At 56.0% G+C, this 24,332-nt stretch overlaps 2 protein-coding genes across 2 annotated transcripts; both read right to left on the reverse strand.

Moving 5' to 3' along the window:
* Positions 1–3,027: 3,027 nt before the first annotated feature.
* On the reverse strand, positions 3,028–17,455 carry LOC138992198 (inter-alpha-trypsin inhibitor heavy chain H4-like). The gene is made up of 23 exons (XM_070390740.1): positions 17,338–17,455; positions 15,933–16,093; positions 14,931–15,035; positions 14,634–14,796; positions 14,386–14,496; positions 13,752–13,880; positions 12,989–13,105; positions 12,561–12,729; positions 12,351–12,476; positions 11,985–12,166; positions 11,723–11,908; positions 9,293–9,432; positions 8,881–9,035; positions 8,511–8,525; positions 8,211–8,264; positions 7,642–7,770; positions 7,100–7,159; positions 6,853–6,879; positions 6,646–6,765; positions 5,730–5,904; positions 3,906–4,060; positions 3,686–3,782; positions 3,028–3,251 (listed from the first exon to the last, which is right to left on the reverse strand). Exons 1-23 carry the CDS (start codon positions 17,425–17,427, stop codon positions 3,182–3,184), a joined length of 2,736 nt encoding a protein of 911 aa, XP_070246841.1. The 5' UTR covers positions 17,428–17,455; the 3' UTR covers positions 3,028–3,181.
* A 2,567-nt stretch (positions 17,456–20,022) lies between these two features.
* Positions 20,023–21,884, reverse strand: LOC138992648 (musculoskeletal embryonic nuclear protein 1-like). The gene is made up of 3 exons (XM_070391489.1): positions 21,830–21,884; positions 20,517–20,723; positions 20,023–20,336 (listed from the first exon to the last, which is right to left on the reverse strand). The coding sequence occupies exons 1-3, from the start codon at positions 21,882–21,884 to the stop codon at positions 20,230–20,232; spliced, it is 369 nt and encodes a 122-aa protein (XP_070247590.1). The 3' UTR covers positions 20,023–20,229.
* Positions 21,885–24,332: the final 2,448 nt, after the last annotated feature.

A 24,332-nucleotide genomic window follows, 5' to 3' on the forward strand; every position in this document is an offset into this window, starting at 1 on the left:
CCTTCCTCTGGCTTCTCAGCTTCATCACCTCCATGAACCAGGCATTTCCCCTTACTTTCTGGTTTCCAGACACAAAGACTGCTTCCAGTTCTGCAAACATAACGCCTCCTGCCCCAGATTCTTTCCCTCTGCTGCTCTCTCTGCCTGCAGGGCTAAGAGCATGCTGGATAGAGGCTGCCCCTTTGAAGGGAACAGTGGGCAGCTTTGTTCCATGGCACAGCAAGGGACACAATAAGGCCAGAGGAGGCTGGAGTCTGATTGGGAAGGATCAGGAATGCCAGTGGGGGTATGGATGGGATCTGGTCATGGGCCACAAGGAGGTTTTCCTACCTCCCACTCCAGGGGCTCCTCTGGATTTCCTAGGGACACCAGCCTGGGGTCCGGGAGAGGGTATGGGGGGCAGTCCAGGAGGAAACTTCTATCATCAGAGGAGTCCCCCTGCCCCCAGGCATCTATGAGATGTGGCCTGGCGCTGCTGCTCCTCTAGGGAGAGGGCCACGTGAGACACAGCTCCAGAGTAAACATGGCAGGTGTGCAGGCTGCGCTGGCAAAAAGGGCCCAGCCTGGGAAAGGACATCCTCAAGTAGGCAAGCCCTGCCACCCATTCAGTCCCAGGTCGGCTGAGGAGCCATGTAGCGTTAAACTAGTCATACTGAGGTCAGTTTTCACATCTGTGAAATGGGGAGAAAGATCCTGCCAGATGGAGGGTGTGAAGAGGCATCTTCATATGGTTTCTGGTCCTCCTGAAGTACCTGCTTTGTCCTGCCACTCAGCTAGCCCCCTAGCCTGGCAGGTTGGCAGCAAGGCAGAGGAGGCCCCAGCCCAAATCTGCCCCTTCCCCTCCCTCAACACAGTCAGGGAGGCCCTCCTTGCAGGCCAATTCCAGGCAGATTCTGTCCTCAACCCAGTCCTCTGATGACTCCCTGGCTTTCAGGATAGAAATCGTGCTCCATGGCAAAGTGCACCCAGCCAGTGCTGGCCTGGCCAGGCTTCTCCACCTCTCCAACTGGCTCCTCACCCCATGCTTCCCTTCCCCTCCCCTGAACTCACTGCACAATGTCCTGGCTCTCGGCCCAGTGTCCTTGTCCTCCTTCTGTACTGGGCTGACTTCTCTTTATTCGTCAAAACTCAGCCCCAGCTACGCCACTTTCCAGGAAGGTTCCCGATATTCCCCAGGTGGAACAAGGTGACTCCCTCTGGGATCCTTGCAGCACCTGGTGGTTCCTGGGTGGCAGCTGTCACACAGGCACTGCCTGTCATGGTGGCAACAGCACTCTGCCCAGGGCCTGGCCCAAGGAGGTGCTGGAACGCACTCAGTGAACAAAACAATGAAGGGCATGGACCTACTGCCAATTGTTCACAGAAGGCACCTGCCCTGCTGCTGGGCCAGAGAGTCACCCAGGACTCCTCTGCTGTTACACAAACCCCACAGCCCAGAGCAGGCGGTGGTGTCCCAGAGGGGTGAGCTGGGCATGGGCCCCTCTCTCATCTTGGTAGGTGTGTCAGAGCTGGCCTAACAGGAAGGTCGAGGGAGACCCCAAGGCGGCTCCCCCGTCTCACAGCAACAGCCTGAGACCCTGCCAGCCAACCAGACAGATGGAGAGGCAGATGGAGTGTGTCTGTGCGTTCGGCAAACCTGCTGCTGGCGCCCCGCTATGGGCCTCTCCTCTGACCCCTCTAGAAAGACTCACTCAGTAAACACCATGTAGAGCTGAAGAGCTGGGAAAAGAGCTTTTCCCTGCTGACGTGGTTTGCTTCCTCTTAACCAGCAAATGAGCTCAGTTTCTGCTTTCCTCTGGCTGCGGGGAAGATCAGAGCAAAGTTCTGTGCTGCAGCTTCTCCACGAGGGTGTCACAGATCCAACGCTCCTCCTGCTTGGCTCTTCTCTTATTCCCATGGGTTTTGTTTAAAAAATATATTTTTTAAATCCTCACCAAAGGACATGTTTGTTTTATTTATTTATTTATTCCTTTGTTCAGGTACTTATTTATTTTTAGACGAGAGGAAAGGAGAGAGAAAGAGAAATATCGATGTAAGAGAGAAATATCAATGGATTGCCTCCTGCATGCGCTCCAACTGGGGATCAAAGCCACAACCCAGGTATGTGCTCTGACCTGGGATTGAACCTGCAACCTTTGGGTGTACAGGGTGATGCTCCAACCAACTGAGCCACCTGGGCTATAACTGTTTTTTAAGTGCGTTCTGACTATGCAGAAATTGAGTGGAATCTGGGGGTGACTATCCCTGGGGCATGGGTCGGAGAGGATTTTGAGCTGGGGTCTGGGTCACCTCCATGGGACAGAGGCTTCCCTCCTGGGATGAGGGCCTCTCTCTGACTCCTGTGTTCCAGGGCTAGCTCCTTTCCAGGTGGTGAGCAGAGGAGTGAAAATCAAATTGCATCATCAAGTCCCATGCAAAAGGCGCCCCAAAGCTCACTGAGAACTTCTACCCAGTTCACTATTTTTAATGGAGGTAGGAAGAGTCAAAACTGGTTTTCATGGTCCTAGGTGGTTTGGCTCAGTGGATAGAGTATTGACCTGAGAACTAAAGGTCCTGGCTTCAGTTTCAGTTCCAGTCAAAGGTATGTACCTCGGTTGTAGGCTTGATTGCTGGCCGCAGTAAGGGGGACTCCTCTGATGGCTCCCCTTTCCCCACACTCTCTCTTAATATCAATGGAAAAATATCCTTGGGTGAGGATTAACAAATAAAATAATAAAATGAAATAAAATAAATAATAATTGGTTCTCAGGGACTGAAACTGAACCTCTACTCTCAGAGGGTGTTTTCTGGCCCTGGGCCCCAAGCTGGGGTCTGGAGTGACATATACAGGGGTGGTTCAATCTTTCTAAATCTTAGTTTCCACCTTATGAAATGAAGGGAGTGGACCAAAAGCTCCTCAGGGACCTACTGGCCACAGGCCCTGAGGGCTGATTGTGGGAGATGCCAATGTCACATGATGCTAAGTGTTCAGGAGGAGGCTCTACAGCCCTGTGGTTTGGCTGGAAGGAACCAGAGAAGCCCACTCCCTGAGTTTAAACTACCTTCCTTTATTTGTAATAGGTGGAACTCCCCTCCCCATCATGGTTGAGACCCCACAGGTGGCTGTGGTCACAGGATGACAGCCATCTGCACAAAGTGGGGTGGCATGGGGTGGGCGGGTGGGTATAACTCATCATCAGAATCAGAGCTTGATAGACCAGCAGGAAATCTCTGTTCTGGGGGTCCCCTCTTGGTAATCCAACTTGAGTTTTCTGGGATGGAGAGACAGACATACATACAGACAGACGGGTGGTTGGAAATCTCAGGTGTCTTGGGAAGAGAGGGAGAGAGCTGGGTCGGGCAAGTGGAAGGTGGAGATTCAGGGCCCCTTAGAATCCCCTCCGGCACAGGCTGACAAGGCCCAGTCTCCCAAGGGCACCCAGTTAGCCAGGGTCCAGGGCTCTGAGACTTCAGGGAGTTTGCTAATGCCCCCACTCACCCTTAGTGATCTCTGGCTGGGGTGTTTTCTGTGGGTCTGAGTTGACCATTTTTGTGGGGTCACACTGAGAGCTGGGTCAGACATGTCTAAAGCATCAACTTTTCACCTGACTATCTCAAGTTCCCAGGCTCAGACAGGGGAGTGGAGATCCCAGGGACCAGCTCTCAGCCTCCTAGTCCCACCCCTGCCCTGTTTGTGTGGAGTCACCTGGTGGCATTGAACTCAAACCCACGAGTCCTCAGTGTTCGCTTGCTGTTATCTGTTGCATCTGGGGGCCCCCAGAGCACGCCCTGGTAAAAGCGGCCTGAGAGACAAAGGGTGAGTCAGTGAGGGATAAAGACACGGGGACTGGGAGACACAGGTACTGCCTGTTCCCAGGCAGAGCTGGATCTGAGGATGCCCTGAGCCAGGGTCATGGGCATCATACCAAGGAGGCCGTTGACGTGGCTGGAGAAGCGGTCAGTGTCCCGCAGGAGCAGCCGAAGCCCCTGCCCAGGGCCATCCCAGGACAGCAGGCCGATGGTCACTTTGTCTGGGCTGCTGAGCAGCAGGAGCCCCGCCTTGTCCATGGTCATCTTGAGGCTGTGGGGAAACTAGGCTCCTGAGAGCAAGGTAGGCATGGACACACCCTCAGGGGACCCTGGCAGTTGGGGTGAGATGGGTGGGGGAATCCAGCTGTGGCCTTGAGTGGGAAGTCCATTACACATTCTCCTTAGCAACTGGGACCAACCTGAAGTTAATAATATCTGGTGATCCCAGCATTTATAAAACAAAATAACAGTTCCTTTCCCTGTTTTCTTAGATTTCCTTCCCCTCAAATTCGTTTGATATGATTCCCGGGGTATCGGACACACTCTGCCGGTGCCAGATTCTCTTGATGATCAGTGTTTAATTGTATGTTTAACATCTAGAAGGACACGTCTCTTCTGATTCTATGCCCTTCTTTTTTACTTAAAATCATCTCTGATTTCTTACCTTTTTAGTTTTCTTGGGAATGTTAGGCTCCTTAGAGCACATTGAACAAGACCCTGCTGGTGCTCTGAGTGACCTTAATGGACCTGCACTAAGTTCACACTGGCTCCAAGGGACTCACTACAGGAGCTGTGGTCTCATTTTCTTCACGGAGATCTTCTGCTGCTCCTGAAAGTGTGTGGACCCTGTCACTATGATTAAGAGGAGCTCTTTACTCATCTTCTGGTGTGCAAGTACTTATCAAGTAACAGGAAACTTTAAGATCTGGTATGAAATGGGTGATTTTCAGGTGAGCCCATCAGGTTTGCTAGGAGCTCACTCATTTGTCAGGTGGAAACCAGTCTCTACTGAGGGGCTCAGTCAGGGGCGTGCACGAGGCTCTTTGTACTCAGCACAGGCTGGACTAGAAGGCAGTGCTCCCTGAGGGCCTAAGCCTCGGCCCGCTCCAGGCCCTTCGTGACTTCTGGACCCGCAGAGCTGCCTCTGGAAGGCTCGATGGTGAGGCAGCCCCACCCAGAAGAGGTCACCATCCACTTCCCTTACCTGCCAGCAGCACGTGTTTGATGGACAGTCTCTCCCCATCAGAGCTTCAGGAGTGTGCTAAGAGTGACTTTCATAACCTCCCCGTGGTGGACAGTGCCTTCCAACTTCTCACTGCTGTCATCATTCCCTCACCACGGAGACAGCTGCCCTCCGGCATGCCCCGTGGGCACTACCCCTTCTAATGAGCAAAGTGCTCCCCTGCCACATTCCCTCATTGGGTCTCCCCTCAGCCTCTAAGTCAGGCTTGGAGTGATTCACCCCAGGCATCAGTGAGGAAACTGAGGCTAAGAGGGTCTAAGCAGCCTGCCCAGGGTCAGTCACACAGGATTAGCAGCAGTGTGGCTCCAAGCCACTGTCCCCTGCACGGGAGAGTGACCTAGGTTAGGTGTGGCCATGCCGGGGGCCAAGCCCACATCTGGGCCCCCGGAAGTGCCAGGCCACCCAACCTGCATATGTGGTGGCCAATGAAAGGTCTGTGGGTGGATGTATGAGTGCAAGGGCCAGTGCTCAGGGGCATGACCGTGCGTGAGCAGCCAAGTCCCCAGGACAACCGCTGGTGCCCCCTGAGAAAAAGAGGTATGGCACTGCCCTGCTGGTGGGGGTGGCCCACTGCAGAGGACTCGTGCCCAGCCCAAGCACTTCATCCCCAAGCCTGTGGCCTCAGGCCACCGGTCAGCACTGGCACTGGCTAACGTAGCCTGAGAGGTCATTGCTGGTACCCCCGCCTGAGGCTTACCCAGGCATCACCACGAACAGCGTCTCCTTCCATTTGTACTGAGAGCTTCTTCGGTCCCTAGTCACTACCACGTGCTCAGGGGACACGTGGACCTGCAGCTGGGGATTCTTGAAAGTCACCTCGATCCATGAGAACTGGGCCTTCTCCATCTTATACTCGCCAGTCACCTCGAGACCTGAGAGAGCCGGGAGCAGAGGTCAGAGGCATGGCCCTCTGTGATTACGTCCCTGAGAACTGTCCTTCACCAACCCCCTCCTCACTGCCCTTTCCCAGCATTCCCTCACACTGGAGTCTGGTTTCCACAATCTTTTCTCTCCTCCCTTGGTTGCATTTGATGTTGAAAGCACCACAAATCCTCAGTGATGGACACTTTCAGGTGAGCCCTCTGAGAAGGGCGATCGTGTCTGAAGTCCATGAACACTGATAAAGCGCATTAGTGTGCGGGGCCCTGAGCGAGGTGCCATGGCCAAGAGTGAGATGGCAAATCAGCAGTCCTCGCTCTCAGGGAGCAAACAGATTCTAGGCCTGGTGTGTGGAGGGGGGAGACCGTGTGTGAGCATCCCTGAGTGCTGTATGTCCCCACGTCTGACTTGACACCTCAGCTCAACCAGTACGACCTTTCTCCGGGGAGGGGAGCAGGTCTGGTCAGCACACCTCCCTCATCTTGCCATTCGTCTCCTCCAGACTCTGTATGGTCCCACTACTATCTTTCAGGGCTCTGGGCTTCTGCCAACCTCTGCCTCTCCCTAGTAAACCCCCACTTGTCTGCCAAGGCCCAGTCACTCCTGTGTGACCCTGTGCAGCCTCATATGCCCCTCAAACAGCCCTGGCCTCCTCTCCTGGGCTTCTGCCCCTAGGCTGCTGTGGGCACTGACTGCACTGGGTTTCTCTGGAAGGTGACTGCTCAGGGCCTCACCTTGGTCAGGGTCTGAGAGCAGGAGTAATAATGGCCCACGGGTGCTCTTGATGTCCACACAGAGCTGGTCCACGCTCTGCCCAGGCAGAGGCAGGATGAAGGTCGGAGCCTGGATGGGGACTGGGGCAGCAGATGCGGTTCTTGGGGCAGGTAGAACATCTGGAGGGCAGCGACGGGAAGAGGGGCTGATGGGGGCAGGCACCTTACCTGGTGGTGGGGCTGTTGGGCTTGTTTCTGAAAGAAAAAGTCTTTGTTTAGGCATCCCCTTCCTCACAGTTTGGGGCAGGGAGAGTTGAAGGATGGGATAGTGTATAAATGTGGCCAGGGTTCCTTCTCCACTTCAACATTGAGAAACATGTAACAGGTTCCTAGAGATCCCCAGGGCTCCCCCATCCCAGGGTCTTCCTGCTATAGGGCGGTTATCTACTTCAGGGAATCTGGTCTGGGCACATACCTTCCATTGTTTCATCCAGGTGATCAACCCCCATAGTGGGACTGGAGGAGGAGGAAGATGCTAGTACAGGATTGGCCAGAAACGGAAAGGGAGAAGGCAGTCAGGATTCAGCGCAATCAGCACGCCCTCCAGCCACCACTGCCACCTGCACACACCAAGATCCAGCCCTGCAACCCCTGCCCCACATTCACCCAACCTAGGAGAGCACACTTTTAGGAAAAACTGAGGAGACAGGGTCCAGCCTGGTGTTGGGCTGGGTCTGAATCCAGACTGGAGATCAGAGACAGCTCATGGGGCCACTCATGGCTTGGGGAATGGTGGGAGCCTTCCCTTTCTAGAAGGTTCCATCCTGAGCCAGCCTGCAGAGTGTAATGAGTCTGGTTCAGTGAAACTAAATGACACACTGCTTCATGTCAAGCCCACAGCAACTCTGCCTGGTCGGTGCCCAGCCCTGTGCAGGGTGCTTGCTCTCATCCAACTCTACAGGCAGGCTGACCATCCCCTTGGGGAAATGAGGTCTCCGAGGTCAGAAAGTGGCTCACCTATTCTGCTCCCTAGCCACACATCCGGATTTCTCTCAGACGTGAGCTCATCATCAGAAGGAATAGGAAATCCAGGTGATGCAGATCTCCAGTGGGGCACGTCATGAACTCGAGCGTACGGGGAAAATCCTGCTTTAGAAAAGTTGACACCTGCAGTCTTGGCTCAAGCAGAGTCATGGGTCCCCACCACCAGGGCTCTGGGACCCACCCCGGGAGACAGATGTACAGAGGGCAGAGAGCTCCCTTCCCCACACCCACCACTCTGAGAGCCTCTCCCCCTTCAGCCAGGAGAAATTCAAGCTGGAAAAGGAACCCTTCTTGAACTCCTCCCACCCCGCTGGGATATCAGTCACTTCCAACTACCTTGTCCTCTGAAGTTTCTTCTGCCACTAACAAAAGGTCCTGCATAGCTGCCTCCGCATCAGACACACCTGAACTTGAGTCCCAGCCCTGCCACCAGCCAGGTGAGCCAAGCAAGGCACTCACCCACAGTCAGGGCAGAGCCCAGCCTGTGGCCAAGGTCAAGGTTCTGTCAATCTCCCCTCCCACCACCTCTCCTCCTTTGTTACCTGGTAATCTGGGCCGTTTGTGTCCCATGGCTCTATGTCTGAAGACAGTGCGACCTGGAAATCAGAGAGACCTGGGTGTGTATCCAGCTGGATCGGAACTGTGCCCCTAGTGCCCAGGACAGCCAATATCTGAACGAATAGGTGACTAAATGCACCAACGTGCTTGGGCAGACAAAGCCCCCTCCTGGCAGCAGGCTGGGCTGGCGACGCCCTGGCCAGCAACTTTGTGGGACTGGGGTCCGAGGTCCTGAATCAGCCACCTGTCACCAACGGCAGCCTTTGAGGGTATTAGGCCCTTACCTGAGGCAACCTTTCCTGGATAAAACAAAAAGAGAAGAGAGAGAAAGACAGTGAGAGAGGGAGAGAGAGAGAGAGAGAGAGAGAGAGAGAGAGATACTATTGGGTAGTTTGGTATGTTTGAGGTGCTTATTTAACCTGCTTCCCAACCCCAGCACCACAGAGCTGCAGTGTATATGGGAGGGTTGGGAGACCTGGCCTCAGTTTCCTCATCAATGAAATGGGATGCATCTCCTGGGGGTCCTGGGAGTCTGTGTGACCAGGTTAGGGTCTTGGTCAGGATGTGGGGGAAGGGCTAGGGGGAGGGCCCTGGGGGAGAGACTGGGTCAAAACTCTGCTTCTACAGAGGCTAGGGGCCCACTGTCACACCCACCATTTTCCATGGGTTTCTCAGCAACTTGAGACTGTTCTTGGCCTTCAGGTTTGGTGACCACCATGGATGTGAGGGGGGTGACAAAGCTATAGTTGAGCGACAAGCCCAGAGCTTGGGTCTCCAGGGCCTGCTTATCAGCATCGGATGCGGAAACCCTGCAGGTAGAGAGCATCAGAGGGCCAGCAGGTCCTGGATGCCTAGCTCCATTCTCCCTCCCTTCCAGACCCTTGGGGGTGGGGGGCGGCTCCCTACTGGGAGAGCCTGGAGCTCAGACATCACTGCATGACCCCCCTCTCTCCATACCTAGGAGATGCCCAGGCCACCTGTGCTGTCCCACCCATGAGGAGCTTGGGGAGACACTGAGGCCGTGTGTGGCCGCCCCAGCAGGCCCTCGGGGCTGCAGGCCACCCACATTCGCTCCAGCAGTTGGTGGATGGTCAGGTACGCCCAGAGTCTCTCCATGAAGCCGTGGAAGATGTACTTGGGCTTTTGAAACTCCTCTTCCTGCTTTGCCACCTGGGACTCCATTTGGAAGGTGATGTTCTCCGTGGGCTGGAAAGAGGGGCCCAGCCAGGCGGCAGCAGTGAGGGCCTGCCGCCCACACCTGGCCTGCCGCTTCCCAGCACTTCCATGAGAAACCTAGTTGGGACTGGGCAGGTCCTACGGATTGGCTGTGAGGACCACATTCCCTTCGAGTAGGTGGGGAGTAGGGAGGGAGTTCAGGGGTGTAAGGGGCTCAGCCACAGAGCCTCCAAGGATGAGAAAGAAGTGGAGAGAAAAGGTAGAAACTATCATAGGTGCAAAGCCAGGAACTAAGATCACATGCAGCTTTTGGGAGGAAGTACAATGGGGAAGGGATCTGGACCCCAGGCCAGTGCAGAAGCAGCAGCAAATGCGTTTAAAGCAGAAAGGGTCCCAAGACGGCCCACCCCAAAAATGGAGACTCTGGGGACAGTGGCAAGTGCCTTCCCCAGCAGTCATGGTAGAGTACGAAAGAGGGCTCAGGCCTTGATAGGGTTTGGGGCCCCATGTACCCCATTAGGCTGCCCCTGACCAAGCTGGTGCCCCCTGCTGGGACCAGGCACTGTCCAGTGGTGACAGCAAGGCATGTGCCCAAGTTTCAGGTGGACTGCTGCTTCCTTCCCCGGGGTGGGGCCTTCTGCCCTCAGGCTGAACTGGCCAGCAGCCTGGGAAGTGGGGCCTGTGGGCAGAGGAACTCCAGCCTTTCCTGTCACCATTCCCCGGCGGCCAAAAGCCTTAGCGATGTGGACCAGACCCCATCCCCGCTGCTGGAGACGCCCTCCTCTGTCTCTCACCAGAGCCGGGCCTCCCACACCTTTGTCACCTGCAGGCCGCCTGCACAAATGTCCTGTCCACCTGCACAAATGTCCTGTCCACCTGCACAGCTATCTATTGGAAGGTTTTCCTTAAGTGAAAGTTAAACAGACTAACACTCTTCACTCGGCCTTGTCCCCAGCAAGACTACCAGGGAGATGCCCGGTCTGGGGTTGGAGTTCTATTTCTCAGAAGATACATTAGGATAAATACGAGATTACTCAAACAAAGACATGTCACCCCCTTATCACCCTGGGTTCCGCACTTTGGGAACTCCCAGCCTCCAGGGCAAAATGTGTGGAATGTTTACCCTGGGTCAGATGTTAATCCCCACAGCTGTCTCACAAGGTGGATAAGATGACCGATTCTCATTTTCACACAGGAGGAAAAGGAGGCAGGCGGAGATTAGGTGAAATGAGGAGGCCTCACCCCTTAGAGGCGGCAAAGAGGTGGTGGAAGCCAAGCTACTGGTCACCTGCATGCAATGCTCCTTGTGACACGTGCTACTGCTCTGAGACTCTGCCCTGGTCCCAGCATGCCCCCCTGCCTTGTCCACCTGTTATTCTCCCTGCACATCCTTCCGCGGGCCACGCATGCCTGAAACATTCCTCCATCACTTCCCCATCTGGCCTCTGCCACCTCCAACTCATCCCACAGTCGCAGCTGAGTCCTGTCCAGGAAGCCCTCCCAGATCTCCAGGCCACGTTGGGGCTCACGTGCTGTCCCCCTAAGTCCCTGGGTTCATCCTCTCAGGGACACCCCAGCCTCTGGGTGTTTCCTGGTTTGTGACGATTTACCCAATGCCTCTCCCATGAGGGCAGGATCCTTGGGCCTAGGAAGGCTCTGGCTCAGAGCAGGTGCTCAGTTTCTCTGTGTGGAATGAGGGGTCCCCAGTAGCACAGAGGCAGGGAGAACTGGGCGAGGACAGGTCACCATGTGGTGAGCTGGGGTGGGTCTTGACTGGGCTGCAATGGGCCCCAAGGCAAGTTGGACCTCGGTATGCTCATCTGTGAAGTGGGAGCAGCCCTCCCTGCCTGACTGCAATCTCAGAGGGCTGGTGGAGGACAGAGGGGATGTCAAACCCTGTGCCCTAGGGCAGTGGTCGGCAAACCGCGGCTCTTTGGTCCATGCACAGAAGTCGGTATTTTGTGAAAGAGCCACACTCTTGGGGCCAAAGAGCCACATGTGGCTCGAGAGCCAATTTTTGCCGAGTCGCAGTTTGCCGACCACTGCCCTGTGGCACAGCAGCAGCAACTCAGACTCACTATGAAGTGCCTACCACGTGCAGCCAAGCACAGGGGCTCTCAGCAGAATCAGGACATTATCTCATGGAATCTCTACCACCAGCTCATGCAGTGGGGACTTGGGTCCTCCATGGTGGCAGGGGGCACTTTGTCACTTGCCCAAGGTCAGTGGGCTGGAGTCTGACAGGCTGGAGTTTGAACCTAGCCCCTTGGAATGCCATCTGCAGCTACCCTTCCACACCAGGATGGCTGGCCACACTCACCAGCTGCCCGCTGACCGTGGCTGAGAGCACATCAGGGCTCTGGGCCCGGAGCTTCCCGGCCACTACCACCTCGGAGCCCTTGAAGAACAGCGGGAAGTTGTCCTGCGTGACCTCCTCCACGGCATTGCCTGGGTACTCGAAGGTCACTGTGGTCAGCAGGGGGTTGGCCACCTCCTGGTAGAAGTCCTGCAGAGTGGGGGGTGTCACGAGGGCCGGGCAGGGTGGTCCCTGACTCACCCAGCCCTCAGGGGTAGGCTGGCACCTGCAGCTGCAGGGCGGAGTCCGAGTCCTCGTAGATGCGCCGAGCCAGGCCGCCGTTGTCCCGCGCCAGCTTCTCCAGGAAGGCATAGCTGACGTCAAAGCCAAAGCCCAGGCAGAAGAGGCTGTACTGACCGCCTATTGCCTCCTGCACATTCTTCTGGATCTTCCTGGGGTTAGTCTGGCCTGGACCCAGTGTTTTGGGACAGGGGTGAGAAAACAGGGAGTTACTCAGGGAATATTTTTGGAATCTCATTTCCAGAGAGGCCTCAGGGACCCCCTCCCTACCCCAGGTCCCACAGCAAGCCAGGATGGAGCCCCAGCGATGCCCTCTGGGCAGTGTGCCCTGGAGTTGCCCCTGTGCCCTCACCCACAGTGGGGTCGCCATCAGTGAGGAGGAGGAGGAGGGAGACGCTCCCTGAGGGCAGCTGCTCCTCCCGGGTGGCTTTGTCCAGCAGCTGCACAGCCAACAGCATTGCATCGTTGATATTGGTTCCTGAGGGCACACAATCTCAGGATGGTTCTCAGGTGGGGCTGGTGCCCAGATACCCCCACCCAGCAGGGCTGCCCTGGCGCTCACCTCCCTGGGCCTGGATGCTGTTAGCATATTTCTTGGCCTCCTCCACATTCTGGGTTGATGCTGGCACCAGCGATGGCTTCCACTGGCTTGCTTTATTGCTGAAGCTAATGAGGTTGAAGTGATCTTCGGGCCTGAGGTCCTCTAGGATCTTGATGAGGGCTTCCCGAGTCTGGTCAGGGGAAGGGGAAACAAGGTGTGTGTCTCAGTGGGACCTCCCTGGGGGTCCTGTGCCCTTGGGCTGCACCCCCAGGCCCACACCTGCAGTGGGAACATGGTGAATGCTCCAGGGGCAGGACCAGCTCCATCCTTGGTCTCTGGCAGCCTCTTACCCAGGAAGATGGAGGAGGGAGGGTCTGCCTGCTAGACCAGAGCTGACAGTAGGGGCATCTGAGAGTTTTCAGGGCCCTACCCTGGCCTGTGGTACCCACCTGCTGGATTTTCTTGCCCATCATGGAGCCACTCGTGTCGATGACGAAGATCACATTCTTGGGTATCGTGGATAGGCCCTCGGGGGCAAAGTAGTGCACAAAGTAGCCATTCTCGATCTATGACCAGAGTGAGACACACCCCAGGTGAGATGAGAGCTACAGGGCTGCCCTGCCCCAACCCACTTCCTTACCCCAAATCCCCAGGTCCCCATCCTCTCCTCCTTTTAAGCTCCTCTGTCACAGTCCCACTGATAACCTCCCCAAATCCTCGTCATATTTTTTTTATTCTTTGTTGTTGAAAGTATTACATATGTCCCCTTTTTTCCCCATTGACCTCTTCTAGTCTGCCACCCGCTCCAGTCCTTCACCACCCTATTGTCTGTGTCCATGGGTTATGCATATATGCATACAAGTCTTTTGGTTAATCTCTTCCCATTCAGCCAGTGTAGCTACTCTTTTCCTGAAACATTCCGGGCTATGCATGACCCACTAGAACTCTACTCCACTTTGCTTCCTATTTGTTTGAATATCTGAGGCGGTTTAGAGGTAATAAACCTTATTGAGCAGATGAAACTTTCTGCCTCTGAAAGGGAATTCTTTCAGGGACAGCATAACTAAATCGCATGATCTCTGTCTGTTGCCTTCGTTGCACACTGACTGGCAGGAACAGCTTTTTTGCCTTTTCTTCGGCAAGAGGCAGGCTCAGGCTCCTGAGGACGGATGGGTTTCCTGGTTATTCTGCTCTCCCCGGGAGCCCACGCACCTGAATGGAGCCTCCAGAGAGGGTGTGGTTCACATCATAGCGGATGATGAAGTCGCCATCCACGACTGTGTCCTGTTGCTCTGCAGACTTCTGTTGCTGGGAGAGCGTCGGCTTGAATCGGATGTGAGCCTGGAGAAAGACCGACTGGGCTGATGTCGGGGGCAGCGAGGCCACGCTCACACCCCTCACCCCATCTGAGAATCACCCGGGATGAGAACTCCCCCCGTAGGTCAAATCCCAGGGAACTTTCTCTCAGGCTGGGCTGTCAGGTGGACGGCCTCAGCACAGTGGATGGGTGTGAGCAAGGAGTCTCTGCTCCGGAGACGTGTGAGCAGAGCCTGGGCTCAGGATGTGCATGATCCAGCCTCCGCCTTTCCCCCTGGTCCTGGGACCCGCACGTCAGTGTCCTCTCCCAGTCGCCCCCTAATCTCAGGTTCAAGCCAGCACCTGCCATTCTCCTCTAGGCCTTGTCCTCCTCATCCCCCTCATGTGAGTGCGGACACAGAGACCTCAGAAGTCTGCCAGCTGAGAGATTCTGCCCAATTGTCCCACTCTCTAGGGACCCAGGGTCACAGGGCAGCAGGAAGACAGGCCCCTCGGTACCCTCCCCTCCCACCCACGGTGGCAGGCCCACCTTGGTCTGGTTCTGTGAGACAGTGAGGGCGTCTGCAAGCTCATTGGTCATGAAGGTGCTCTCTGTCTCCAGAAAGCTGATGCCCTGAGGCTCAAAGATGTGAATGTCCATCTAGAAGAAGAAGGGGGTCACTGGGTTAGCCAGGAGCCAGGGCTGGGCCCCACAGGAGGCTGAGGGGACAGGGGGGCCACCCTCAGCTGCACAGGGGTCACCCAGGAGGCCTCCTGGGAGGAGGCACTTCCAGGTACCTGCAGGTGCTTGACCAGCTGCTGGGGCTGCACCTTCAGCAGCAGCTCATACACTCCCAGGCGCCGCTTGAGCAACTCCTCGTACACCAGCTCGAAGGTGACCTTGGCAGCGGGGGCCACACTGACCGACACCTGGAACTGCTCCATCTTTCTCCCAGTGGCCCTGGGGGAGGAGGGCATCAGGCCTGTCCCCCCAGACCAGGTAGGGTATGGACACTGGAGGCAGGAGCAGAACTACAGGCAGGGGCACCTTCTGCCCCACCCCCACTGGGGTCTCCCGCACCCCCTTGGGCTCACTTGACGAGGCCAGCGCTCTCCCCCCTGGCCACGGCCGCACTGTACTGCTTCTGGGCTGCATCCTTCTGCTTGATGTTCCCTGGGTATGTCACACCGTCGATGATCCTGGGGCAGGAGGGTGCTGTCTAGAGTCTGGTGGTGGTGGTGGTGGCGGGGGGGGGGGGGGGGGGGGCTCTCTCTAATCCCACCTCCTCCAGGGAGCCTCTCTGGAACTTGCTGTGCCTCCTGATAGAGTGACTCCTACCTGGACTGGACCTCACCCGTTTATTATGCACCTACTGTGTACAAGACTGTGCAGGGCCCGGGGTAAGGGCGGGCAGCCTCTGCAAGGTGTGCCAGGCCTCCATCTACCCAAAGGCATGCATAATGGAAATGAACATTCCTTTTACTGAACAGACAGGAGAGGAAGGTTGCAGAGGAGACAGGGGTGAGCTAAGTCCTGGCCTCTCTTCTCCCTTCCACTCTGGCCCCACATTCCAATTGCCCCCTCCATCTCATAGACTGTCCCAGAGGAACCTGTCGACCAGCAGCATGCGCTTTCTGGGCTGCTCTTGCACCCAGCCCTGTGCCAGCTGTGTGGGGCAGAATGAGGAGGAGGGAGATGCCAGGCTCCCAGGCCAGTGGGAGACACAGGGCAAATAGTCTTTGAACTCTCTTCCCATCAGCACAGGGCAGGGAGGAATGCAGAGGTGGGTGGAGGGAGGGGTGAAATGATGAAGGGATGGCGGGACAGATGGAATATGGAGGAGGGAGGGATGGGGATGGAGGAAGAGATAGAAGGAGGGAGGGGTGGAGGGATGAAAAGAGCAAGGAAGGGAGTGTGGGATGGTGGAACATTTCTGGGAATAAGTTCCTGATAAAGCCTCTGGTTCCTGTCCTGCCTGCAGGTGGAGTGCACACACCTCCTGTCAGGAGGAGGTCCTCTCTCCCTGAGGGACACGTGGGGAGGGGATGGCAGTGCTGGATGGGGAGGGGACGCAGAGGGGGCGGGAAGGCACCTACATGGAGAAGTTGGTGATGAAGGCTTTCTTGGGCAGCTCTATCTGGAAGGTGGCCTCCTGCATGGAATCCGCTCTGTTGACCACTCTGCTGGTGATGACCGTGTGGGCAAACCGGGAGGAGACCCTGGAGTCCACAGTGAGGCTGTAGATGTCGATGGCATTCTGGAGCAGTGAAGGAGGAGGGCTGGAGCTGCTTCGACACCAGCCCTGCTTGGAGCCATGCTCTTCAAGAGCAGGCCTTGACCTAGGTCCCAAACCAAGCCCTGGCCCTACCCAGACTGAGCGGTGGATGCCTCAGGCAAAACCCCGTGAGGCATTTCACCTGTGGATCTTTCTCTCAAATAAGAGGCAGCTCTGTGCTCCATTCCCCACCCTACAGTGCCAGGGGGCAGGGACCAGTCTGCCAAACACAGGGGATGGAAGGTGGAGCCTGAGCCCCAGTGTCTCTGTGAGGGGATTTTCACTTTTCCTGGCCCCTGGTTGGGATCCGGAAGCTCAAGGTCTTAGCTCTGAACAGTGTCAGGGCAGCAAACAAGTCCTTTGATTTCTGGTGACCAGAAATGGGGGAACCGCTCCTGCCAGTCCCCACAGGGGCCTCCATGAGCGGGGAGAATCTGGAGATGACCAGGGTCCAGTCCCTAAGAGCTGGGAGCCTTCTCCTTTGCCCCCTTACCCTGCAGCCGTGGGCCCCACCCCCCAGTTACCCTGCCCTGCAGCACAGGCCCTGGCCCTGCAGAGACGGTCAGTCCCCACAGGTCACTGACCCAGGCGCCTGACCTTCCACCCAGGTCTAAGGTTCGCATGTGCACACATGAGAAGCCTTACACATCTGCCAGCCTGCATACGACACACTTGTGTACATGCCAGCTCTGTTCACCTGCACACGCCGCCTAGCAGAGGTGGGTGCCTGGCTGAGCGGCTTGTTACACACGTGAGTGTCTGCTCTGTGCCAGGCACTGTACTAAGCATTTCATAGTGTTACAGGTTCCATCTTCACAACAAACCTCCGAATAGAGTCTATTATCACCCTGCTTCACAGATGAAGAAAGGGAGACAGAGGAAGCGTCATTACCTTGACGCCTTTCACCAAAGGAGAGGGAGAGATGGGCTCATGATCCCCACTCCCACCCTCCCTTGACTGCCAGCCTCCAGGGGCAACTTGCTAGACTGCAATTCCTCACCTGGAAGGTGGAATAGGATCACCCCTTCTAGCTTAAGAGGGGCGGGGTAGGGGGACTGTCCATCAAGCCCTCAGGACATGTCTGGTGGATGGTCAGCACCATATTTTTGCACATACACTGATCTGTGCTCACTTGCACGCTCACACACACACAGGCACTCACTCATTCACCAGCTCATACCACTCACACTCCGGTGCGCACACAGGTGCCTGAGGCACCCGCTACCTTTTGGGCACGGGTGGTCTGGAGCACAGCCAGCAGCGAGAGCAGGACCAGCACGATGGCACCGACGCGGGCAGGGCCTGGGGGCTTCATTTAGGCTCCAGTGCCTGGCAGGCTGCTTCTGAACTTGAGAGAAAGTGGGGAATGATTTAGTAACCTGCTTGCTGCTCCGCCCCTCCGGGGGCAGGGTCCGGGAAATTGGAATTAACAAGCCAAAACTTGCAGTGGACTCAGATAAGTGAATGTCCTGTGGACCTTGGCTGAGGACAGACACATGCACAGTAAGTCCTCAGTGTCATCAGGATAGGTTCTTGGAAACGGCAACTTTAAGTGAAATGATGTTCACTTCCTGTGGCCTATTGCTGGTCACAAAAACATCACCAAACTTCTAGATAAAAATCCAAAATGTTGAAATCAGTGTGAGCTACACTTATATTTAAGAAAGATTCATAAAACCAAGTGAGATCATGCTTTTCCAACTTGCTTATTCCAGTTTAGGGGTTCGGATGCCCAAAGCCTCTCCCACCAGCTCAGGGTGTAAAAGGTGAGACCCCAACTTGGACAGGACACTCCTCCATCGAAGGTCACACTGACACACACCCACACTAGACTGGAACGATGGATACACACCGGTTCATCTCACGTGCACATCTTGGGGATGTGGGAGGAAACCATGGAGAAAACCCACAAAGACATGGGGAGGCCACATAAACTCCACACAGTGGCCCCCACTAGGAATTGACATTTTTCCTCATCAACATGATAACCTAAAGAGGCTGAATAACAGGACATTATTCCAGGACCTGCTATACTGAGGAAAGGCAGGCTCAGGTGGGAGCTAGGTACTGGCATGCCTTCTGAAAGGTCTAGATTAGAACCTTCCCAGGTCACCATTACCCTTTACACCAGTTGGTCCACCAACAAGCGCCCTGGGGCCTGGAGACACAACAGGAAACAGCCCACTCTCCATTAGCCCAGCCTGGAGGAGACAGAGGGGTGGCTGGGAAGAGGAGGGCGGGGGCAGCTTCCAGGAAGAAGGAGCCTGCAGGCCAGCTTGGTGTGAATGGGCAGTGGGGCCCTACAGGCCCTGAGCACTCCTTGGGGTGTCTGAGTGGGGCAAGATCTGCTGGGGTCAAGGCAGGGTGGATCTGCTTTATTTCTGGGGTGAGAGAGGCTTGGCACAGGAGACCTTCTCTCTCCTGGGGCCCCAGGCTGCTGTTCAGGACCCATTAATCTAGCCAGGGCTCTGGGTGCAACTCCAGCAAGGCCCCCAACACAAGACCTGCACTTTGGGAATACAAACCGAGAGCCAAAAAGATGCCACGCCTTGTGGCCCAGAGGCCTCCCTCTGGGGAATTTACTGAATGTGTGGAACAAACAAGAAGGGACAGAGCTCCTCCAGGGGGCGATTCCCTGTGGTGGCCTGTACACACAGGTGACCTGCATGGAGGTCAGTTATGCCAAAGGATCCATGAGTCATGGATTGAAGGGGAAAGGGCAGACGGCTGCTCTGTCAGCACACCAAGGCAGTGCCCTTGTCACAAGCCCAGACACATGGAGGGTGGCCCCAGGCCTGGGGTAGGATTACCGATGACTTTAGATTTTCCTTTAATACAGTTGAAATGATTTCTTTGTAAATTGGTTTTAGAGGAAGGGAGGCAGGGAGGGAGGGTGTGGGAGGGGGAGAGAGAGAAAGGAAGAGAGAAAGACACATCGATGTGAGGGAGAAACATGTACTGGCTGCCTCCTGTAGGCACCTGCACCGGGGATCAAACCTGAGCCATAGCAGCCAGGGCTAACGTAGAAAAGCTCTTAAAACAAACAGCAATAAAACGTTCTGCGCCCTCATGGCAGAGCACACAGGCCCAGCCTGGAAACAGCTATATAAGGAGGCCAGGTTAGGCCGGGACATGGGAAAGGTTCAGAGCAGCCAGCTCCACTTGCCAAGGGGACAGGCCTGGCTTCCCTACGGGCACAGCCCTCAGCCAAGCATGGGAGCCCAGGCCCTGCCAGCCCAGCCCTGGGCTGTCCGTGTTCTTGCTGTCACAGCTGGACAGGCCTCTGTACTTCCTGAATCTGAGAGCTCCATGCACACAGGGGACACTGAGGCCTGAAGAGGAAAGGATCTCACCCAAACCCAGAACCCAGCCTTCCCAGGCCTCAGGCAGAGCTGTGGGAGGAGCAAGGGGAGGTTCACCTGGAGATGGGAGGGTGAGCAGCTCAGGAGGCAGACTGCCACTGGCCACAGGAGCCTTGACGTGGCTTTGTCTGTGAGGGATGCAAGATGGTGAGGAGGCAGAACTAGGGCGCAGGAGGAGGCGGCTCTCAAGGTCCCTGGCTCTTGCAGAGCCTTGGGGTCCTGAGGAGCCTCTCGCTGGCTTCTGTGGAAGGCAGGGGAAGGGGCAGCCCAGGCCCACCTGCTTCACTCTGTACACGTGGCCTGTTTTGTGCACTGGGCCTCAGCTCACCTCCCTTGTCACATACAAGGGGAAAATGAGCCTCAGGAGAGGGGAGATGGTCTGAGGTCACACAGATCAGCACCAGGTCTCCACACCCCAGGCTCTTGCGAGGATGGGGCAGTGGCAATAGCACCTCAGGATCATAAGGACCCTCCCAAAGACATGGGGGGTACAGACCATGCCCACCCGCACGCAGGGGTCATGCCAGTCCCCAAGGACACTCTCCAAATGCCGGGGCCGCTTGGGCATCCTCTTTATTGGTGTTTCCCAGGGCCTGGTGCAGAGGGCCTGGGCTGAGAGGCCAGAGTGAGGGGGGAGGCGTGGCAGTCCCAGAGGCAACAGGGGAGCAGGGGAGTGCTGGCATTAAAGAGTTCTTGGGAAAGACTCCTGTGTCTAGGTGTTGTCAGTGCCCAGGGGGTGGCGTGGCATGTACTTCTCAGCCAAAGACACTCTTGGCAGGCCCAGCTTTCGGCTTATCAAAGACGGTCTCAGTGCCGGTCCGGGTGCAGCTGAACACAGATGGTGCGGCAACGCCGGCTTGCTCTGCGGGCAGGATGGGGAGGTCAGAGGCCCAGCCCAGCCTCCTGGCGAGGGAAAGCCTCTTTGGTGGGGAGCCCCTGAGCTCTGGGCTCTTAGAAAAGATCCATAGGAGTCCCCATCCTACCCCCTCCTACTGACACACATCTGCACCCCCTCGGCCCCCAGTCCCCTGAGAACACTCACCACACTCCTGCATGACCTGGTAGGTCTTGGACTTGATCGCCTGGTTCTTGGTCAGGTTCCCTCGGACACCCTTCAGGTCCTCCTCCTTCACAGGGGGGCGCTTCTTCTTGATGGGGGCTCCCTCGGGGCCAGCCTTGGAGAGACCAGAGCCCCTTAGAACCCAGGCCTTCAGGCTGAGACCCGTCCGTTCCCACCTCTCCCTGCTCACTCAATTCAAGCCAGTCCAAGGCCCCATTCATCCAGGAAGCCTTCCAGACGATGCATCACCCCCTGACCCCCAACCCTGAGTCTCTCTGTCCTTTTCCCCAGACTGGGAGCCATGGCCTCACACTGTGTGCCGGGCTGTCCAAGCTCGAGCTTGGGCACAGTGGGCAAAGGGGAAAGGCGCTCACTCTGAAGCTGAATTCCAGGCTTTCGGTGAATGCCAAGACCTGCTCTCTGGGTGGTGGCAGGGGGTCCCTTAGGTTTGCCCCTCACCTCCCAAACTGCCAGGATTTACCTTGTGGGCTCTGGGGTGGGAACGGGGTAGAGGAATCAGATGCCCATGAAGTCACATTCCCGTCAGCATCTACCCATGGAGCAGACTGGTCTGTCTGTCCCTCCAGAGCTGGGACACCCAGCCTCAGTGGGCAGAGATGTGGGTGTCGGGTACTGAAGCCAGGGGACTGGTCAGCTCTGCAGTTGGGCATCCAGTCAGGGTCACCCCCAACATGACTTCCGAGGCTCAGAGATCCAAAGAGGGCTTGTCCTGGTGAGGGTCTTGACCCTCAAAAGGCTGTGATCAAACGAACGCACAGTGAAACTGAAGTGTAAGGAGGCCTGGGAGCAAACGGACAGAGGCCCCATTAGCAAACAGAAAGGTCCCGTGGGCCCAGAGCCCCCTGGGTGGGATGGTCACAGCCACAGTGCTTCTCCTTGTGGCCTTCCTGCAGGAAGTATTCTGTGGGGGCACCTACCCACCAAACCTCTCTCCCAGCCAGATTCCTTTGGAATTGGTCCAAAAAGACAGGAGGTGTGGCCAGCTGACAATACAGCTGCTTCTCTATAGCAGGTGAACTAAGTGAGGGGCGTTGATGCCAACATTTATGAGAAACAGTCAAGCTCTTGAATAAATTCAAGCAACTCTTAAACCTCCAGTGAGCACCTACTAAGTGCAAGGCATGAACAAAGCTCCCTGCCAGTAACTGCTGCCTCCAACGTGCCTTTCCAGGACAATTCTTTCACCCCTTTGATTATAAAGTGTTCGACCTGCACCCAGGCTCTGACCCCACAAAGACAGACGCCACAATGGTGGTGAAGAACCAACGACTTACCGTCACCAGGTGGGTGGGCTGCTCTCCTAGCATCTCTGCCCTTGGCGTTGCCCATCATTGGTCCAAGCCTTCCTCCTGGTGTCACATGGGGTGGGGGGGTGAGCTTCCTGGGAGGTGTAGCCCTGCTGGATCCTAAAGGTGACCCCAGCCGCCTTGTCTCTCCCCTGGGGCTTGCAAAAAGACTACAGCAAGGACCCCCGGCATGGGGCCCAGGTGACCTGCTGGTTCGTCCACAACAATGGGGCCGGCCTGATCGATGGTGTTCACACTGACTACATCGTCCCCGCTATCTTCTGAGCTCCCAGCCAGCACACCTGCCCTGCCTTGGAGGAGGAGAGCATCCTGACCTGTTGCCCAGGCCACCCCTCCCTCTTCAAGGAGTCCCCCATGTCAAAGTATCCACGACTTCCATTAAAGGTAGACTATGCCCCTTCCAGGCTGGCTGCTCTTTGGCAGGGAGAATGGCAGGGAGGCAATTCAAGATGCTGCCTCTCAGAAGGGCTTGGGGGTCACAGCAGAACTGGAGGCTGGGAGGTCACCCCTATCCATTCGCCCGCACCCCATCCTATTCTCCCCTCCCCCCTGCCCTCTGCCCTCTGAATGCCCTGAGAGTACCCCACCGCTCCTCCCACAGGTTCAGGGACCAAATGACACTCTGGCAGCATGTACAGGAATGACCAGCCACAACCACTCCTGACTCAGTGCTTCCTGTAGCCAGGCACTGTTCTAAGTGCCTTCGTTGAATGAACTCAATGCATGCTCCCAGCAGCACTAGGGGAGACTTCTATCAGGCCCCTTGATAGCTAAGGAAACTGAGGTTAGGTAATTTGTCTAAAATCACTCATCTTCTAAGTGGCAGAGCTGGGATTTGAACCCGTGCTGTCTGGCGTCAGCATCTGAGTGCTTTATGACTCCCATATCAATACTCCAGTCCCATGGGCAACTGGTAGCCAAAGCCTTGTGGGATTTGATTCCAGAAGTTCCAAAGCATCACTTAAAATGAATGTATGAAACAAGAAAGAAAGAAGTGCTACCAGTAGATGGAGGCTGCACCCCTGGACTCAGGGTCTCAGGAGACAGTTCCTGCCCCCACCCTTTGCTCCTTCCCCAGTGGAGGGGTAGCAACCTCTGACAGCGAGATAATATTTCCCAAAGGCAGAGGCGGCCACTGCTCAGAAGCTGTGATTTCAGGGGCCCGGAGCAGCAGCTCTCTGGCTCCTCACACTGATTCCTGGACTATTCCCCCAGGGTCCCTTCATTCCCATGGCTTTGCCTGGGGCCCAGTTAAAGTCCAATGTGAAAGGGTGCAGGTGCAGGGACTGAGGTGAATCTGTACTTCAGGATGCTGCCGGCCCTTCAGGTGGAAGTGGACAGGCCCCCACTCTCTCCTTTCCAAAGCCTTTCTGGCTTTTCTCCGTTCAGTTCCCACTCTCAGTGAGGCCCACGAGGGCCCACATCAACAACACAAACGCTGAGCTCCATGGCTGCTCCCGGCCCAGGGAACACAGGGCCCTCCACCGCAGGCCGCGGGGCGGCCAATGGAGTTCCAGACACCAATCTGTTGTCTGGAGTCTCCAGGGCTTCTCCAGGGAGAGCCGGGGGCTGCCAGCTGGGGGCCACTCTGAGCCAGGCTCTGCCCCATTGGGGCCTCATTTCCCCTCCTGTAGCAAGGAAATGGCTGAGCCTGAGGGTCTCTTAGGTTCTATCTAAGCCTACATTCTGCATGATGACCGGAGTTCCCTCCAAGTCCCCAGCTGTCCCTCAGGAGCCTCCTGAACTAACTCAGATTGCTATTTCAAGTTGTCCCTCCCACACAACCCAGAGCATTGGGGATGAGGTGGTTTCTCCCTCTGTTTCTCTATTCCTAGCAGTCAACTCTGTCTGCACATGTCACAGTCAGGGGCAGAACTATCAGTCAAGGCCATGGTACAATCCATAAATTAGCTGCCCTGATCCCAGGCATTCTTGTCTACTCCATTAAGAGTGGCTGAGTGTACACGGCCAGTGTGGCTCAGTGGTTGAGCCTTGACTTATGAATCAGGAAGTCATGGTTCGATTCCCAGGCAGGGCACATGCCTGGGTTGCAGGCTCGATCTGCAGTAGGGAGCATGCAGTCAATCAATGATTCTCTCGCTTATCATTGATATTTCTATCTCTCTTTCTCCCTCCCTTCCTCTCTGAAATCAATAAAAATATATTAAAGAAAGAGCAAAAACAGAGAGAGTGGCTGAGTGGGAGGGTTATTGGGTCACTTTGCTCATAGCTGCCACTTTAGTAGATGCAGGGGCTGGTAGAGCCCTGGTGTGGCCCAGGAGTCTTGTTCCCCACTAGGAGGGAACCAGACCCTTCCTCCAAAGCTTCCGTTGTCCTGGAGGCCAGCCCTCCAGCCTCACTGGACACTGTTGGAAAATGACTCAATTTTTTTTTTTTAATCCTCATCTAAGGACATGTATTTAGCTATTTTCAGAGAGAGAGGAAGGAAGAGAGGGAGAGAGGGGAACAT

The sequence above is a fragment of the Myotis yumanensis genome, unplaced genomic scaffold, assembly GCF_028538775.1.
Source record: "Myotis yumanensis isolate MYYU_CA2020_CCGP unplaced genomic scaffold, mMyoYum1.0.hap1 SCAF_14, whole genome shotgun sequence".
Lineage (NCBI taxonomy): Eukaryota > Metazoa > Chordata > Mammalia > Chiroptera > Vespertilionidae > Myotis > Myotis yumanensis.